The following is a 19,147-nucleotide window of genomic DNA, read 5'->3' on the forward strand; positions in this document are numbered from 1 at the left end:
AAGCTTCTGATAGGTTAGTTGACATCATTTGAGTCAATTGGAGGTGTACCTGTGGATGTATTTCAAGGCCTACCTTCAAACTCAGTGCCTCTTTGCTTGTCATCATGTGAAAATCAAAATTAATCAGGCAAGACCTCAGAAACAAAATTCTAGACCTCAACATGTTTGGTTCATTCTTGGGCGCAATTTCTAAACGCGTGAAGGAAAAGAAAACCGCACACTGCTCTTTCCTTCACCTTCAACTGTTGTCATCCACCTGCAAAAAAGATTGCTCAGATGTGCAAATGACTTTTTCAAACACCTGAAGGTACCATCGTTATGTTTGGAGGAAAAAGGGAGAAGCTTGCAAGCCGATGAACACCATCCCAACCGTGAAGCACGGGGGTGGCAGCATCATGTTGTGGGGGTGCTTTGCTGCAAGAGGGACTGGTGCACTTCACAAAATAGATGGCATCATGAGGTGGGAAAGTTATGTGGATATATTGAAGGAACAATCTCAAGACATCAGTCAGGAAGTTAAAGCTTGGTCACAAATGGGTCTTCCAAATGGATAATGACCCCAAGCATAACTGAAAAATTGTGTGCGAGGAAGGAGGCCTACAAACCTGAATCAGTTACACCAGCGCTGTCAGGAGGAATGGGCCAAAATTCACCCAACTTATTGTGGGAAGCTTGAGGAAGGCTACCCGAAACATTTGACCCAAGTTAAACAATATAAAGGAAATGCTACCAAGTACTAATTGAGAGTATGTAAACTTCTGACCCACTGGGAATGTCCTGAAAGAAATAAAAGCTGAAATAAATGATTCTCTGCACTATTATTCTGACATTTCACATTGTTAAAATAAAGTGGGGATCCTAACTGACCTAAAACAGGGATTTTTTTACTTGGATTAAATGTCAGGAATTGTTAAAAACTGAGTTTAAATGTATTTGGATAAGGTTGTATCCAGAGAGGTGAGAGAGATTATCTAGATCCTCTTTGAGGCTGTGGAGCGTTCCAAATTGCAGATTTAAAAGAAAACATGACCACTTTGATTTAAGCCTGTGGCAGCAGGTAGCCTAGTGGTTAGCGTCTTGGGCCAGTAAAATAAAGCTTGATAGATCGAATCCCTGAGCTGACAAGGTAAAAGTCTGTTGTTCTAACCCTGAATACGGCAGTTAGTTACCCACTGTTCCTGGACCGTCATTGAAAATAAGAATTTGTTTTTAACTGACTTGCAAAGTAAAATAAAAAAAGCCCTGAATCTCTAGCCCATTGATATTACTGTTGGATCTAATTTTAATAGCTAGAATTTCGATGGTCATAATAAACACATATGCCGATAATGGACAACCTTGTTTCACTCCTCTTGACCTTTTAATACTTTCTGAGAAGTAGCCATTATTTACTATTTTACACCTAGGGTTACTATACATAACTTTAACCCATTTTATAAGATATTCTCCAAAATTGCAATAGTCCAGGCATATATATATCAATTCTAGTCGTGCTCAATGGCCTTTTCAAAATCAGCTGTGAATACCAATGCAAATACAAAGAGGTCATTTACAAGTAAGTTAACTCTTTGTGAACTTTAAAAGTGTGGTTGCTTTTAGTAACCCTATCAGCCCTCTCAGTAATGTCATTGTGTCTATGTAGAACAGATATAGTAAGAAGAGAAAGAGTGAACACAAGTATTTTATAGAACTCCGATTTATTCACAATGTTTTGGTTGTACATGATCAATAACATTCAATAAATCTGGGTGTACCAGTCAGAATGACAAGAAAAACACTGTTTGCAAACAGCAGTGGAGAACCCATTGTCCCTGTGATAGGGAGAGTTAAGAGTTAATGCTAGATTATTTACCTCAGAGCAAAGGGCGACACTTTAGTGTGGCTGCTTATGTTGATCTCCTGGCAGTCCCCACAATGCATAGCAATATGGGGGCAGCGAAGCAGTGGGGACGGGGGGTTGGGAGGGGGGGGGGGGGTGTACTCTGTACTTGTCAGCTGTCTCAACATTGAGTGAACAGCATGGCACGTCTCTGCCAGGCCCATTTGGAGGCTATGTGTGCAAAGGGAACCTACTGTTACCTTATGAAATGCACTGTCACAGCACTGTCAACCAATATTGTGTCTCCATGACAGGCACCATCCAGCAACTAAAGACAGCCAGGCTGAATGTAGAGTGAGCAGACTCACTTCTCTGCTGCAGGTTCTTACTATCTCTCTGCCTCCATCTTTGTTGGTGTATGTTCTGAATCTGTGAGGGACAGGATACTCAGTGCAGGAATAAATCACATGAAATATTGGGCTGGAAAAGATCTGTCAGTTGCATTCAAAGTGCATCCAGTAATTCCTATCAGCCAGTAACTATGGGGCATATGCAGCTAAGGAGGTCAAACCACCCTGGGTTATAATGTAGATCAATAGATGCTCTGTGCCTGCATGTGACAGGAGGAGTTTGTAACTTGCTTTGGTTGTCGAGGAAGAGAGGGAGAGGAGGAGGTGAGGGGGAGGTGGGGACAGCCAGACAGACTTCTGTGTTTAGAAGCGTCTGGATGTGGAGGTCATGGAGGAACGGGACATGGAGACACCACCACCGCCGCCGCTCATGCCGAATCCACTGCCGCCGCCACCACCGCTCATGCCGAATCCACCGCCGCCACCGCCGCTCATGCCGAATCCACCGCCGCCACCGCCACCGCTGCTCATGCCGAAGCCGCCACTGCTTTTCATGGACATGCTACTGCCACCTCCATATCCGAAGCCACCTCCACCGCCTCCACCACCACCCATGCCGAATCCACCGCCGGAGCCTGGGAGAGGAAGATGGAAGGGGCGAAGTCAGTACTTGGACTAATCAGACCGATTGTCTTCACTGTTATCATTTTCTTGTCTAACTGAATTTGAATGCATATGTATGAGGTTCTTACCGCCGCCGCCACCACCACCACTGCTGGAGGTCTGTACGTGGATGGTTGCAATTCCACCTCCAGTTCCACCTCCGGTAATCCTTTGAAGAGATTCATAGATTAGTTGACATGATCACTAAGCATATACTACAGTGAAAGAGCTGACTTAATTTAAAATATTTTCAATTACTTGTGTTGAGCCTTTACCTTTCCTATCCATGCATTTGGTACGTTTTGTTTCACTATCTATTTATTTGATTGTGTAATTACCTGCTCTCCTCTCCTTCCAGTAGTTTCCTGTAGGTAGCGATCTCAATGTCCAGGGCAAGTTTGACGTTCATCAGCTCCTGGTACTCGCGCACCTGCCGGGCCATGTCCTGCTTGGCTCTCTGGAGGGCTTCCTCCAGGTCCTTGATGCGGAGCTTGGCGTCCTTCACCGCCATCTCCCCGCGCTCCTCAGCCTCTGCGATCTGGTTCTCCAGGTTGGCACGCTACAAGGTAAAAGAAAGACAAGATCAGAAATCAGATTGATGTTTTCACTTAACGGAATATTAGTGTCGTGCCAGACCTGATACTATTTTGAATTGGCCGTCTTTTGACAAACTACTGTACCTGTCCTTTGACGTTCTCGATCTCGTTTTGGAGACGGCTGATCATGCGGTTCAGCTCGGCCATCTCTGCCTTGGTGTTGCGCAGATCATCCCCATGTTGTCCTGCAGAGGACTGCATCTCTTCAAACTGGAGGAATAGAGGCCCAGGCATGAGTCAGTGTGAAGCCTATATGTTATTATGTACTGTACCTAATTAAAGGATATCCATAAAAATCAGTGGAGGCTGCTGAGGGGAACGGAGCGAATGGAATGGCATCTAACCATGTGTTTGATGTATTTTATACCATTCCACTCATTCCGCTCCTGCTATTTCTACAAACCCATCCTCCCCAATAAATGTTGCCACCAACCCCCTGTAATAGAAATATACTGAAGTCTCCTCATACCTTCTGCTTGTACCAGGACTCGGCCTCGGCTCTGCTGCGGTTGGCGATGTCCTCATACTGGGCGCGCACTTCAGCCACGATGGAGTCCATGTCCAGGTTACGGCTGTTGTCCATCTCCACCACCACTGAGGTGTCCTTGATCTGGCCCTGCAACTCACTCAGCTCCTGGAGAGAGAGAAGGAGATAGGAGGAAGTCAGGAAAGCCGTAATGTGGATAAAAAATAAAAATGTTTTTAAAGCTTATTGTATTTTGACATGGTCCTCACTGCTTCATAGATGGCCCTGAGGAAGTTGATCTCATCCTGAAGGGAGTCGACCCTGGCCTCCAGCTCAACCTTGTTCATGTAGGCGCCATCAACATCCTTCTTGAGGAGGACAAACTCATTCTCCACTGAGGCACGCTTGTTGATTTCATCTTCATATCTACAAAAACACATGGCACATGGTTATATGGGGCCAGCATTTAGGACAGTTAGAGCATCCATGCAATGTCTGGTGTCGAACTCACTTGTTCTTGAAGTCCTCCACCAGACCCTGCATGTTCATCAGCTCTCCTTCCAGCTTGACCTTCTCTCCTCCCAGGCCATCCAGCTGTCTGCGCAGGTTGGCGATATAGGCCTCGAACATTGCATCGATGTTGGAGCGTGTGGTGGTCTGGTCCTGCAGGAGGCTCCACTTGGTCTCCAGCATCTTGTTCTGCTGTTCCAGGAAGCGTACCTGTGTGTTGTGATGCAAATGGAACAGTTACTATCAGGTGTCATAATTACAACTACAACCAGGGTTGCACACATCTTCCACTACAGAATACCAATCCGGGTTACGTAATATTTTATCACCTTGTATCATGTGATGTAGAAGCCACCGTGCTTCTACATCTGCATTGCTTGCTGTTTGGGGTTTTAGGCTGGGTTTCTGTATAGCACTTTGTGACATCAGGTGATATAAAAAGGGCTTTATAAATACATTTAATTGATTGATTTGATTTACATGCAATGCCATATGACTTGCCTTGGTAACATCTCCTTGGCAACGTTAACTTGTGTATTTATTTAGTGTCTCAAGACTTGCATTCACTAAGTTAATGAAGACGGTATGGTATGCCTGTAGTTGTTTATTGGGTCTCAGACAAAGCTGCTGTTACACCTCTGTATAAAAGGACTGACTTGCACACGCAGCCCTCTGTGGGCCCTTGTTAACAGGTACTGAGCTGAGCTCTTCCCTCAGGGCTGGGGCGGACAGGAAGACATCCATCCACTTTATATCTCTCTGTACTATGTGTGTTCTGTTCTAGTGAGGTGATGTTGCCTTGACTTGCCATAACCTGAACAAGTTTCAACAGTTTCCTGCTTACAGAAGATTCCTTCCATGTGAGGTACATGGGCGAGGCTGCACATCCCTGAGGAGGGAGGGAGTCTTAGCCTGCCACACCCGAGCCAATCCTCCCTTATTATCACCAATGGCAAGCCCCAGCAGATATGGCTGGGTTGCCCCGCCTTAGCCTGAGGTGGAATGGCCTAGTGAATGAACTTGCCTGCTGCCACACCCTGTAATTATAAGACATTATTCTACAGAATCTGAGAAATACCTGCCTGAGGGCATTTACTGTCCTGTTTTGGTAAAACAAGTCTTCATTGATTTACATTTGGTTGAGTTAGGGAATTAAGGGTTTATTAAATACAAATGTTTTGCAGAAGAAAGACAAATGAGATGACTGAATTTGATCTGTTCGACCGTCCAGAAAAAAAGCAGGTCCGAGTCTGTGAAAAGATGAAAATATGTATTTTCAATAACAGGGTGAGGCTAGGTGATTTCTATCTCTAACTTGAGAAGATGTCTGATCTTCACTATTGTCCATACCATCGTAGTCTGAAATAATTAAAGTATTTAGGAACAACCTCGATCACAACTTGCTGTTTCAGACAGATTGATAAAGTATAATTTTAGCCATATTAACTTCAAACTCTTGCAGGTGGGTCTCTGCCAGTTGTGAGGGAGAGATGGGAGAGAGGAGAAACTCTCAGGTGCACCATCAGAGACAGAGCATTCTATTGAAAGCCAGCGAGTCCCTTGCTGCTGCCATGGGAATGGGGCTATAACCTGATCCCGTCCCTCACTCCACTCAGAGTGGGCCCGTGGTTATAGGATCTGCCTGGGCTAGGGTTTCCAAACTCACCCCCCTCTAACTCACAGAGCCAGGGCAATTACAGTCTAACAAAACTACTCAAGCAGTGATGCACTTTCAGTTTCAATGCAACAGTCTGCACATTGGAACAAGGTGATATGCCCCTGTTTATACATTAAGGTAAAGGATACACCCTTGTTTTTACTTTAAGGCAAAGGATGCAGCCACTACATCATTCAGTGTATTTGTTTTCACAGCCAGTCCTAACTGGTTCCTATATGGTTAGGATTTCCGGGTGTTGCATAATGAGTGGCTGTGAAATATTTAGTGCAGCTAGTCAAGCGTGCAGCTAGTCAAGCGTGCTATTTGCAACCTGTACCATAAAACAGTATCCCAGCCATCAATTGCTATTGCAGATACTTTGCAGTATCTCTTTGCAGTGTCTGATTTGTAGTATACTGTATCTGCATCCTGTCTATGCTGGCATATGGTAGATGATGATCAATGCAATATATTTTGTTTACTTGGACAGGCCCATAGTCATGGCATACTTAATACTTTCAACATCCTGTTAGACGGAAGGGCTTTCAGAGAATAGAACACTACTGACCTTATCAATGAAGGAGGCGAAGCGGTTGTTGAGGCCTTTGATCTGTTCTTTCTCTTGGGTACGGACGGTCTGAATGTTGGGGTCAATGGCCAGGTTGAGGGGGGCTAGCAGACTTGTGTTGACTGTGACAGCTGTGATTGGGGCGAAGCCACCGCCGCCGCCGCCACCCATGCCGAAGCCTCCACCGCCGCCACCCATGCCGAAGCCTCCACCACCGCCACCCAGGCCGAAGCCTCCACCACCACCGCCCAGGCCGAAGCCTCCACCGCCGCCGCCCAGGCCGAAGCCTCCACCGCCGCCGCCCATGCCGAAGCCTCCACCTCCCATGCCTCCGCCACCGCCACCGCCCATGCCTCCACCACCGCTCATGTAGCTGTAGCTGGAGATTCCTCCACCACCACCACCACCACCCAGGCCGAAGCCTCCTCCACCACTGCCGCCTACAGAGCGTCTAACCGACGAGCTGCTCATACGGCTGGAGCCCATGGGAACTGCTGAAGAGGAGAAGCTGGAGAAGCTCTTCCTCACACTACCGCCGCCGCCGCCACCACCACCGCCGGAGCTGAATCCTCTGCTGGAGCCGAAGCCTCCGCTCATGCTGCCACTGCTCTTGTAACTGATGCTCATGGCTGCAGCTGTTCTGGTCCTCTGAGGGGGGTAGTAGAAATGGAGTGAGACAGAGAGGATTGGTGGTGCAGGTGATCTCACTAAGAGGAAAGTCAAGTCCCTCTGAGTGACTGCTCTCTGGAGGCGGCTGGCTTATATTTCCCTCTCAAGGGGTGGGTCTGCATGGCACAGGGCTCCTCCCCAGCATCTGCCTGCCTCCTAGTTCTCTCACCTGCAGGCTGAGGGGTTGGAGCGACCCAGCTCGTCAGACGGGTAGCCGCTGTAAACTAATCAGGCTTCCGGCACACCCAGGTGCACACTCAGAGGAATGGCAAACCCATTCAGTTATTTCTCAGAGACATTACTTTCTCAGGTGTATTGAAGACTAAATGTTCATCACATAATTTAATCTGGGGTTTTGTGCATGGTGATATCCAAAACGTCAGCTACTCTTTGCATGATTGAGCAAAGACTAATATCTGCATGGACTGTATAGGATAGGATAATATATCCTGCAGGTTGTGTTGGAATTGTTGAATGTGTAACATTTGCTGAAGAGACTGTACCACGCTTCCTAATCTCTCATCAGAAGAGGCTATCATCTCACTCATCCCCACAGAAACAGAGACTACAACTGTCTGGAAAACACAAACACTGCTCTGTTCCCTCTACTCAATGCCTCACTCACGGATACACAGACTGGATTGGTCGTCCGGGAGACTGGTCGTATCAAAATACCTGAGAATAGTTCAATGTTTTGTTCACATTCATCAGTGTTTGTTAGGATCTGTGACATTTTTATTTAGAGGTTGATAAATCCCTAACTACAATGTAGGTTTCATCTCTGCAGCACGACCCTAAGGGTTATTCGTACACCGTAGTGGGGTGACAGAAATGTATGGCACTACATTCTGTAGGTGGTGTTGCTGTGCTGGGAGGAATGTAACTGCCTGACTCTGTCTCAGCCTGTCTCTTGTATGTTTACTGTCTTGGTTACAGGGAGTTGTTCTGGAGTTACTCTTGATCTTGGTCGAGGGAATGACAAAAGTTTGAAAAAGAGCTGAACTGTGGGAGGGCAATGGAGATAAGGAGGGGATGCAGAAAAGGCGTAGAAGAAGACTAACTTTATTGTAGGCTTAGACAATATAAGAGTTATATATTTATAATTGTAGTCTGTGTGTTGCTATAGTTACCTTGTGAAGTCAAAACACTGTAAGCTCAGTGCTGTGGGGACACACATAGGTGTAGGATCTTAATTTGATCACTCATTTTGTTCCTGATAATTTTTCTGCACCGCAGGAAATGCAAACTTGTAGTGTATTCAAGGTTAAAAAGGTTTCTAAAGTAAAAAAAAATAAAAAAAATTAAAAAATGTCATTGAAATTTCCACTTTAAAATGCCAGACTTGATTTGCCCTAAAGAAAAATGCATTAACCCCTACAAAAATTGTCCATTAATTATAATCCACATAATGATATACATTTCCTGTTGCTGCAGGATTATTTTCCTGCTGTAGCAAACATGCTCAAATTAAGATTCTACATCATTATGTGGATTATAATTAATGGACAATAAGTAATTTGATCCGCTGAGAGAACCAGAGAAATAAAGCACAGAGAAAAATATTTACTCTGAGGGAGTGATTGAGTTGTCGGTGTTCTGAAGACATTTTTATGAAGTAAGGAGGGTGCTTTTGGCACAGTTTACTGGAACTTTGACAGTATTATGATAAAGAAAATAACTACAAGGCTATGATTCGTTTTTTATTCTGACAATTACCTTACTATTAGACATCTGATTTATTTATTGGCTCATTTTCTCCTGGTGAAGGGATAGGAGAGAAGCTAGCATGATAAGGTGAGCTGGTAGCATGCCCCAAGCCTTCCAGTCATCATCTATGCAGCAGTGGTCAACTCTTACCCTACTAGGTCCGGAACCTTCTGGTTTTCTGTTCTACCTGATAATTCATTGAACACACCTGGTGTCCCAGTTCTAAGTCAGTCCCTGATTAGAGGGGAACAAAAAAAAATGTTGTGGAACTGGCTTTGAGGTACAGAGTTGAGTTTGAAGGGATCTATGGCATTGGCATTGGCTGTCTTCTGTGTCTAGCCCTGCTACTGTATGGGCTGCAATGGGAAAGCATACCACCTACCGCTTTGTTGCCAAAAGACGCTAACATCTTGAAAAGTTTTTTAGGGGAGTCACACTATATGCAACATTTAGCGGTTTGTTATTTTATTGTAAATGGTTCTATACCGTAAACTGGCTATTTCTGGGTTACTAAATGCACTTTAAGTTGGTTTATTGTGCAAAAAATGGGAAGCTTAAACATGGCAGAGTGTCGCATTGACAGTTTAGAAGAAAGGACAGCGGTAGTGAAAATGAGAAGGAAATACTTGTTCAGACTTATTAAGCCATAGGTGGAGACATCCCTTTCTCCGTAGTACACCTAGAATGTCCGCAGGGTGCAAGTGAACTATGGGCGGGACACACCCTTCATGCCGTCACGCACACAGGGCTTACACAGACGTTTTTCTCCCAAGCATGGTACTGTCAGAAAAGTGCAACATGATATCAGAGACACTGTCAATGTCATATCAGTGCCAATGCCATGTCATTTTAAAAGGTCTGCATGGTCTTTACAGTATGCTTGCATCCAAATGTACCTGTTTATTATTTGATTTGATTTGAATGCTTGTATACCCTCCCATTGTCTAATGACTGTAGAATCGTAATCTGTAGTGGAGGCACTAGCTTTGGCACCATGGTCGTCACAATCAGGCCACACCATTTTATTTTCTTTGTATTCATAATCTCTGTGCACCTATTGTTGTTAACCTTCTTCAAAGATAGTAGATGGGAATCAGCCAGTCACAGGATCTTAGAAGATCTTCTCAGCTATGACATGTGACAAGTTAGGTTGCCTTTTGGTATGGTATGTTGCTCTTGTTTCATTGAGAGCACAGCTCAAATTCAGTTTATCTCAAGATACTTGGCAGGTTTTACTGAGAAAAGCTAGTGATTACTTGAGCAAAATGAGCCTCTGGCGTAATATGAACTATTAAAATGGAGGAACTGTTTTGTTGCGGTCTGAATGAATCATTGCATCTCACACCTCCGCCAGCATTTTGGAGTTCTACCGTTAACTGAACATTCTAAAGCATAGGCCCTACTGTACACACATGGTGTTCAGGTCTGATAAGTAACACTGCTTGTCACTTTCGATAGAAGCGTTCACTAAATGATATTTATTTGTGTATAATTTATACTCAAATAGTCAAGGGTATACTTCCACTACAAGACCATGGTACTTGCCTACTGAGGAACTGCCCCTCCCTACCTTCAGGCTATGCTCAAACCCTACACCCCAACCGTAGCACTCCTTTCTGACACCTCTGGTGTCTTGGCCCTCCCACCCCTAAGGGAGGACAGCGCCCACTCAGCCCAGTCCAAGCTATTCTCTGACCTGGCACCGCAATGGTGGAACCCAGCTTCCCCCTGAAGTCCCTGTCCATCTTCCTAAAACATCTGAAACTTAAATAATCTCCCAGCAACCCCCCTTTTGTGAACTAATATTTGCACTTAACTTTTTTCCCCCTTGCTAGCTCTGACTTTGCTGATTGCTACTATGGAGGAAAAATATATTTACTATGACTGTGATATGTGGTTGTACCAGCTAGCTATCTTAAGATGGGTTTACTAACTGTAAGTTGCTCTGGATAAGAGCATATGCTAAATGACTAAAATGTACATGTAAATGACTGTAGTATCTTAATGTCCCTGTTTACCCTCTCAATGTCTAATGACTGTAGTATCTTAATGTCCCTGTTTACCCTCTCAATGTCTAATGACTGTAGTATCTTAATGTCCCTGTTTACCCTCTCAATGTCTAATGACTGTAGTATCTTAATGTCCCTGTTTACCCTCTCAATGTCTAATGACCGTAGTATCTTAATGTCCCTGTTTACCCTCTCAATGTCTAATGACTGTAGTATCTTAATGTCCCTGTTTACCCTCTCAATGTCTAATGACTGTAGTATCTTAATGTCCCTGTTTACCCTCTCAATGTCTAATGACTGTAGTATCTTAATGTCCCTGTTTACCCTCTCAATGTCTAATGACTGTAGTATCTTAATGTCCCTGTTTACCCTCTCAATGTCTAATGACCGTAGTATCTTAATGTCCCTGTTTACCCTCTCAATGTCTAATGACTGTAGTATCTTAATGTCCCTGTTTACCCTCTCAATGTCTAATGACTGTAGTATCTTAATGTCCCTGTTTACCCTCTCAATGTCTAATGACTGTAGCATCTTAATGTCCCTGTTTACCCTCTCAATGTCTAATGACTGTAGTATCTTAATGTCCCTGTTTATCTTCTCAATGTCTAATGACTGTAGTATCTTAATGTCCCTGTTTACCCTCTCAATGTCTAATGACTGTAGTATCTTAATGTCCCTGTTTACCCTCTCAATGTTTAATGACTGTAGTATCTTAATGTCCCTGTTTACCCTCTCAATGTCTAATGACTGTAGTATCTTAATGTCCCTGTTTACCCTCTCAATGTCTAATGACTGTAGTATCTTAATGTCCCTGTTTACCCTCTCAATGTCTAATGACTGTATTATCTTAATGTCCCTGTTTACCTTCTCAATGTCCAATGCCTGTAGTAAATACCTTGCAATAGGCCTAAATGTACCTACACTCTCATGAACAAGAGTAATCCCAGATCAGCTCTACATTGCATCTGGGTTCAGAACCACAATTACAACTCTAGTGAAGGAGACATTCTGATCAGATTGACTTCATTTCACCACCCTGTCTCCAAATTATGGGAGACTTCCGTTGGACAAAGCACATCAAAATGCTGTAAAGGGATTTGTATGGTCTCAGACCTTGGACACCTGTGGTACTACATCTCTGCAGAGCATTGTGCCATTATGTTCACGTGAAAGTAAGTCCACTACTTTATGTCAACAAAGGTCAGGGTCAGGATTAAGTATAAGGTTAGATACAAAAACCCTCCCCTGCATGTTTCTTCCTATCAGCCTCTGTAAGGGCTAAAATACCCCACTCAGTCAGGCAGCTATAACTCTTGTAACTGTGGATGGGCGTTGTCTTTCCAGAGTCGTTAAAGTGACTTACTGCTGAGATAGAAGTGTCTTGTCAATCTCACCACAGAGACGAAAACAAGTATGTTATCATTGTTAATAGATCTTTCAGGCAATCAAACACAGGTGAAGCCACTCCCTATAGAAGTGATAAAAAAAAAACATTTTAAATGGTTGGTTTTTATTGTCATACTATGGCATGTGCTTTCCCCCTAGGAGTTAGGCCTATAAATATGAAATATTAAAATGATAGTGGATGTAAGAACGGTACAGCTAAAGGAGAAGCAGCCCTCGTTAAATGTGGGAAGTGAGACATACTGTTTTGACATCAGAGAGAGCAGTACGGGAAAGGTTCAGAATACCTTCCTCGTGCTGCTAAGGTTCAGAATACCTTCCTTGTGCTGCTAAGGTTCAGAATACCTTCCTCGTGCTGCTAAGATTCAAAATGACTTCCTCATGCTAAAAAGGTTCCGAATACCTTCCTGATGCTGAAAAGGTTCAGAATACCTTCCTCATGCTGCTACGGCTCAGAATACCTTCCTCTTGCTGGTAGAGTTCAGAATACCTTCCTCTTGCTGCTAGAGTTCAGAATACCTTCCTCGTGCTGCTAAGGTTCAGAATACCTTCCTCTTGCTGCTAGAGTTCAGAATACCTTCCTCGTGCTGCTAAGGTTCAGAATACCTTCCTCTTGCTGCTAGAGTTCAGAATACCTTCCTCTTGCTGCTAGAGTTCAGAATACCTTCCTCTTGCTGCTAGAGTTCAGAATACCTTCCTCTTGCTGCTAGAGTTCAGAATACCTTCCTCTTGCTGCTAGAGTTCAGAATACCTTCCTCTTGCTGCTAGAGTTCAGAATACCTTCCTCTTGCTGCTAGAGTTCAGAAAACCTTCCTCTTGCTGCTAAGGTTCAGAATACCTTCCTCATGCTGCTAAGGTTCAGAATACCTTCCTCTTGCTGCTAGAGTTCAGAATACCTTCCTCCTGCTGCTAACGTCTCATTTATGACGCTGCATTGTTTCTGCCCTAACAGTGGACATTTGGGTGCAGAGACCCCAGTAGATGTAAAGACTAGGTACTTCAGATGAAATGTAACCGCTTCAAGACAACACCCTTCTGAGCAGTTCACTTTCTCATTGAAATGAGCTTTGAGATACATTTCATTATAGAATGATTAAGGAGTGGGGTGGTTGGAGGTATCCTCCCTATGGGAACTCTAGACTGTAAAGGATTGAACAAAAGAGAACATACATTCAGTATTCATACTGTAACGTGTAGAGAGATGAATGGGGCAAGATTTACTCTTATTTGTCATAAGGGGAGAGGTTGACTGGTCATACAACAATTTATTTGGTATTACAATGAGTCTGTGTAAAAAAAAATCACCTTGATGATGTCCCATTACCTGTGCCAAGGGACCACACCCACTCATACCCACCCAGCAGTTGGCATGGAGCAGACAAAGCTGTGCCTGGGACTGGCACAGGATCAGTGTCCCACAAATTAATGATGAAAGCCGGCAGTGCCCTGCCACACCCTGGCGGTGTTCTCTACAATTATGTGCATTAATACTGGCAGGTGTGTGTGTGTGTGTGTGTGTGTGTGTGTGTGTGTGTGTGTGTGTGTGTGTGTGTGTGTGTGTGTGTGTGTGTGTGTGTGTGTGTGTGTGCAATTCACACTGTATAACAACCACACTTCTGAAAGCGCTATCCTGAAATTCAGAATCTGCAATTGATTGAATACCGGCCTTTTAGTATTCTGAGATTCACCAATAAAACATCTGTGAAAGCTGTCTCCTTTGTGTATTTGCATTGCCTATGAGGGTCAAATGGCAGGTCCTTAGTTCAGTAGCTAGTTAATATAATTATATAACACGTTTTCCCATCAGCACCCGCTTCACATTTTTTATGGGTAGAATGTAAGACCATGTCGTGACGTATTATCGTTAACGTGATGACATGCTATTTTTTGAATAATTAACTATGTTTACAATTACGTGATTAAATGAATCCGGTAACCACTAACTCAGTAACCTGGGGCACCACGGGAAAGGTTTGTTTAATGAGTAACCAGTCATGACAACCATCAGCCTGAGGGTGGCCTTGCGGTCAAGTCGCCTTTGGCACATTAAGCCAGAGAGTCCATTCACCTGGGTGTATCTCAAGCTTTGTCTATTGTAAGTTTACCACAACAAAAACTGCATTCCAAAAGCAAATGCTGACAGATCACCTGGGGATTCCAAATGTAGGCAAATTAGCATAACCTAACTTGCTCCAGGCTGTTGGTTGTTTGTGTGTGTCTGGTTCAATCAAATGAAAGTGTAATAGTCATGTACACAGTTTAGCAGGTGTTATATCGGTGCAGGAAAGGCTTATGGACTCGGGGGTAGAGGTAAGATAGTAAACATAAATCCAGGACACTCCAGTTTGTATGATATGTTACAAATTGTATGGTATGTATTCATTTGTGGATGTCATCCATTTCGTATGATATGTTATGAATTTCAATCCGTACAATGTTACACATTTTCAAAGCATATGATAGGTTAGGAATTCCAATTGTTGTGGCTAAAGTTAGCTAGGTGTCTAACTTGAGCTAGGCTAGGGGTTAAGGTTAGGGTTCAGGTTAGGGTTAAGGTTAGGAGTTAGGTTAAATGGTTAAGGTTCAGGTTAGGGGAAGGGTTAGCTAACCTGCTAAGTACACTGAACAAAAATATAAACGCAACATGCAACAATTTTTAAGATTTGACTGAGTCACAGTTACAGTTGTGTAGATACAAGAAATAAATAAATAAAAAAATGGGTCGATTTTAATCCCACTTTGTAACACAACAAAATGTGGAAAAAGTCAAGGGGTATGAATACTTTAGAGAAGGCAGTGTATTATTAAAAGTATCTTGTGGGAGCTGATTTGTTAGACTTCAGTGCAGATTTATATGTCATTGATCATAAGCTATTGCTGAAAAAAAGTATTTGCATTATCTGCATTATTATGGATTGTGGGTTACCTATCAAATAGAACACAGAGTTACTTATCTAATAGAACACAGAGTAACCTATCTAATAGAACACAGAGTTACTTATCTAATAAAACACAGAGTTACCTATCTAATAGAACACAGAGTTGCCTATCTAATAGAACACAGAGTTACCTATCTAATAGAACACACAGTTACCTATCTAATAGAACACAGAGTTACCTATCTAATAGAACACAGTTACCTATCTAATAAAACACAGAGTTACCTATCTAATAAAACACACAGTTACCTATCTAATAGAACACAGTTACCTATCTAATAGAACACAGTTACCTATCTAATAGAACACAGTTACCTATCTAATAGAACACAGAGTTACCTATCTAATAAAACACAGTTACCTATCTAATAGAACACAGTTACCTATCTAATAGAACACAGTTACCTATCTAATAACACACAGGCTTACCTATCTAATAGAACACAGAGTTACCTATCTAATAACACACAGGCTTACCTATCTAATAGAACACAGAGTTACCTATCTAATAAAACACACAGTTACCTATCTAATAAAACACAGAGTTACTTATCTAATAGAACACAGAGTTACTTATCTAATAGAACACAGAGTTACCTATCTAATAGAACACAGAGTTACCTATCTAATAGAACACAGAGTTACCTATCTAATAGAACACAGAGTTACCTATCTAATAGAACACAGAGTTACCTATCTAATAACACACAGAGTTACCTATCTAATACAACACAGAGTTACCTATCTAATAAAACACAGAGTTACTTATCTAATAGAACACAGAGTTACCTATCTAATTACCTATCGAAAACTTCAATAAGCATTTCTCAACGGCTGGCCATGCCTTCCGCCTGGCTACTTCAACCTCAGCCAACTCTGCTGCCTGTGACTGGAACGAATTGCAAAAATCGCTGAAGTTGGAGACTTTTATCTCCCTCACCAACTTCAAACATCAGCTATCTGAGCAGCTAACCGATCGCTGCAGCTGTACATAGTCTATTGGTAAATAGCCCACCCATTTTCACCTACCTCATCCCCATACTGTTTTTATTTATTTACTTTTCTGCTCTTTTGCACACCAATATCTCTACCTGTACATGACCATCTGATAATTTATCACTCCAGTGTTAATCTGCAAAATTGTAATTATTCGCCTACCTCCTCATGCCTTTTGCACACATTGTATATAGACTCCCCCTTTGTTTTCTACTGTGTTATTGACTTGTTAATTGTTTACTCCATGTGTAACTATGTGTTGTCTGCTCATACTGCTATGCTTTATCTTGGCCAGGTTGCAGTTGCAAATGAGAACTTGTTCTCAACTAGCCTACCTGGTTAAATAAAGGTGAAATACAAAAAATAAAAATAAAATAGAACACAGAGTTACCTATCTAATAGAACACAGAGTTACCTATTTAATAGAACACAGAGTTACCTATCTAATAACACACAGAGTTACCTATCTAATACAACACAGAGGGTTTTCATTAATGGAAGCCTCTCTCATGCAAATTCAGTTGAATGTAGTGTACTGCAGGGCAGCCTGCCAGAGACATTTTTTTCTTCTGATTTTACAAATGACCTTCCACTGATCTTGAATAAGAGTCTGTGTGTCTATGTATGCTGAAGACTCAACAGTATACACGTCGGCTGCAACAGTAAAACAAACAACCCTTAACATAGAGCTCCAGTGAGTTTTAGAATGGGTCATTAGCAATAGGCTGGTGTTTAATATGTCAAAAACTAAAAGCATCATTTTTGGGACAAATCACTCGCTCAATGTTAAACCTCGTTTAGATCTATTATTGAAAAATGTGGCTATTGAGCAAGTTGAAGAGACTAAACTCCATGGGGTAACCCTAGATATCAAGCTTTCATGGTCAAAACATATATCAATGGCTGCTAAAATGCAAAGAGATCTGTCCATGGTAGGATGTTGCTCTGCCTTCTTGACATCTCAGTTGACTAGGCAGGTCCTACAGACCCTAGTTTTGCTGCACCTGAACTACTGGCCAACTGTGTGGTCATGTGTGGCAAAGAAGGACATAGGTAAATTGTAGTTGGTCCGGAACAGTAGCACATATCACACTTAAATGTGAACAGAGGGAAAGTGTCAGTAACATGCATGTAAGTCTCTCCTGGCTCAAAGTTGAAGAGAGATTGACGGCATCACTATTGGTCTTTGTGCGAGGTGTTGAAGGTACTGCACTGTCTGTTCAAGCAGTTGGCACACAGTTCGGACACTCATCTGTACAACACACGACATGCAATCAGAGGTCTCTGCACAGTCTCCAGGTTCAGAACAGAGGCTGGGAAACACACAGTATTAAATAGAGCCATAACTAGGAATCTTCCATCCCAAGTAACTCAATCTAGCAATAAAACAGTTTCAAAAAACAGATAAAATAACACCTTACTGCACAAAGGGGACTGTGAAGAGACAGACATTTTATATATATTGTGGAGTGAGTTTTACAGTAATATGTACAGTACCAGTCAAACGTTTGGACACACCTACTCATTCAAGGGTTTTCTTTATTTGTACTTTTTTCTACATTGAAGAATAAATGTGAAGACATCTATGAAATACTGTAACGGCCGTCATCGGTGGAAGAAGGTGAGGACCAAGGTGCCACGTGGTAAGTGTTCATGATTTTTAATATAATCAAACTGAACACTAAACAAAACAACAACTAGGAAGAACAAACAAACGAAACAGTCCTGTCTAGTGATGACACACAAAACAGAAAATAAACACCCACAAAACACAGGTGGAAAAAGGCTACCTAAGTATGATTCTCAATCAGAGACAACTAACAACACCTGCCTCTGATTGAGAACCATACCAGGCCAAACTCAAAAACCAACATAGAAAAACAAACATAGACTGCCCACCCCAACTCACGCCCTGACCATACTAAAACTAAAACAAAACAAGGGAACTAAGGTCAGAACATGACAAATACAAAACTATAAAATAACACATATGGAATCATGTAGTAACAAAGAAAGTGTTAAACAAATCAAAATATATTTTAGATTTTAGATTCTTCAACCTAGTCACCTTTTGCCTTGATGGCAGCTTTTTTGCACACTCTTGGCATTCTCTCAACCAGATTCATGAGGAATGCCTTTACAACAGTATTGAAGGAGTTCCCACATATGCTGAGCACGTGTTGTTGGCTGCTTTTCCTTCACTCTGCGGTCCAACTCATCCCAGACCATCTCAATTGGGTTGAGGTCGGGTGATTGGGGAGCCTGGTCATCTGATGCAGCACTCCATCACTCTCCTTGGTCAAATAACCCTTACACAGCCTGAAGGTGTGTTTTGGTTCATTGTCCTGTTGAAAAGCAAATAATAGTCCCACTAAGTGCAAACCAGATGGCATGGCGTATCACTGCAGAATGCTGTGGTAGCAATGCTGGTTAAGTCTGCCTTGAATGTCGCCGCTTCACTGTTGACGTTGAGACTGGTGTTTTGCTGGTACTATTTAATGAAGCTTCCAGTTGAGGACTTGTGAGGCGACTCCGGGGCCTCCCACTCCTCTTTCTATTCTGGTTAGATCCAGTTTGCGCTTTTCTGTGATGGGAGTAGTACACAGCATTGTACGAGATCTTCCGTTTCTTGGCAATCTCTTGTATGAAATAGCCTTCATTTCTCAGAACAAGAATAGACTGACGAGTTTCAGAAGAAAGTGCTTTGTTTCTGGTCATTTTGAACCTGTAATCGAAGCCACAAATGCTGATGCTCCAGATACTCAAATAATATAAAGAATGCCAGTTTTATTGT

At 42.7% G+C, this 19,147-nt stretch overlaps 1 protein-coding gene across 1 annotated transcript; it reads right to left on the reverse strand.

The window, feature by feature from the left end:
• Nucleotides 1–1,680: 1,680 nt before the first annotated feature.
• On the reverse strand, nt 1,681–7,348 carry e1 (type II keratin E1). The gene is made up of 8 exons (NM_001124743.1): nt 6,630–7,348; nt 4,406–4,614; nt 4,164–4,320; nt 3,898–4,062; nt 3,513–3,638; nt 3,171–3,391; nt 2,922–3,001; nt 1,681–2,804 (listed from the first exon to the last, which is right to left on the reverse strand). Exons 1-8 carry the CDS (start codon nt 7,254–7,256, stop codon nt 2,533–2,535), a joined length of 1,857 nt encoding a protein of 618 aa, NP_001118215.1. The 5' UTR covers nt 7,257–7,348; the 3' UTR covers nt 1,681–2,532.
• Nucleotides 7,349–19,147: the final 11,799 nt, after the last annotated feature.

Source organism: Oncorhynchus mykiss, chromosome 9 (genome assembly GCF_013265735.2).
Source record: "Oncorhynchus mykiss isolate Arlee chromosome 9, USDA_OmykA_1.1, whole genome shotgun sequence".
NCBI classification, from domain to species: domain Eukaryota; kingdom Metazoa; phylum Chordata; class Actinopteri; order Salmoniformes; family Salmonidae; genus Oncorhynchus; species Oncorhynchus mykiss.

Bases quoted from the DNA above. Each gene is read 5' to 3' on its own strand.
- e1 (NM_001124743.1), bottom strand. From the start codon at position 7,256: ATGAGCATCAGTTACAAGAGCAGTGGCAGCATGAGCGGAGGCTTCGGC. The intron at 4,321-4,405 runs GTGAGTTCGACA...GTGTTTTTGTAG, and splicing joins GTGGAGGACTTCAAGAACAA to ATATGAAGATGAAATCAACA. The intron at 2,805-2,921 runs GTAAGAACCTCA...TTCCTCTCCCAG, and splicing joins TGGTGGTGGTGGCGGCGGCG to GCTCCGGCGGTGGATTCGGC.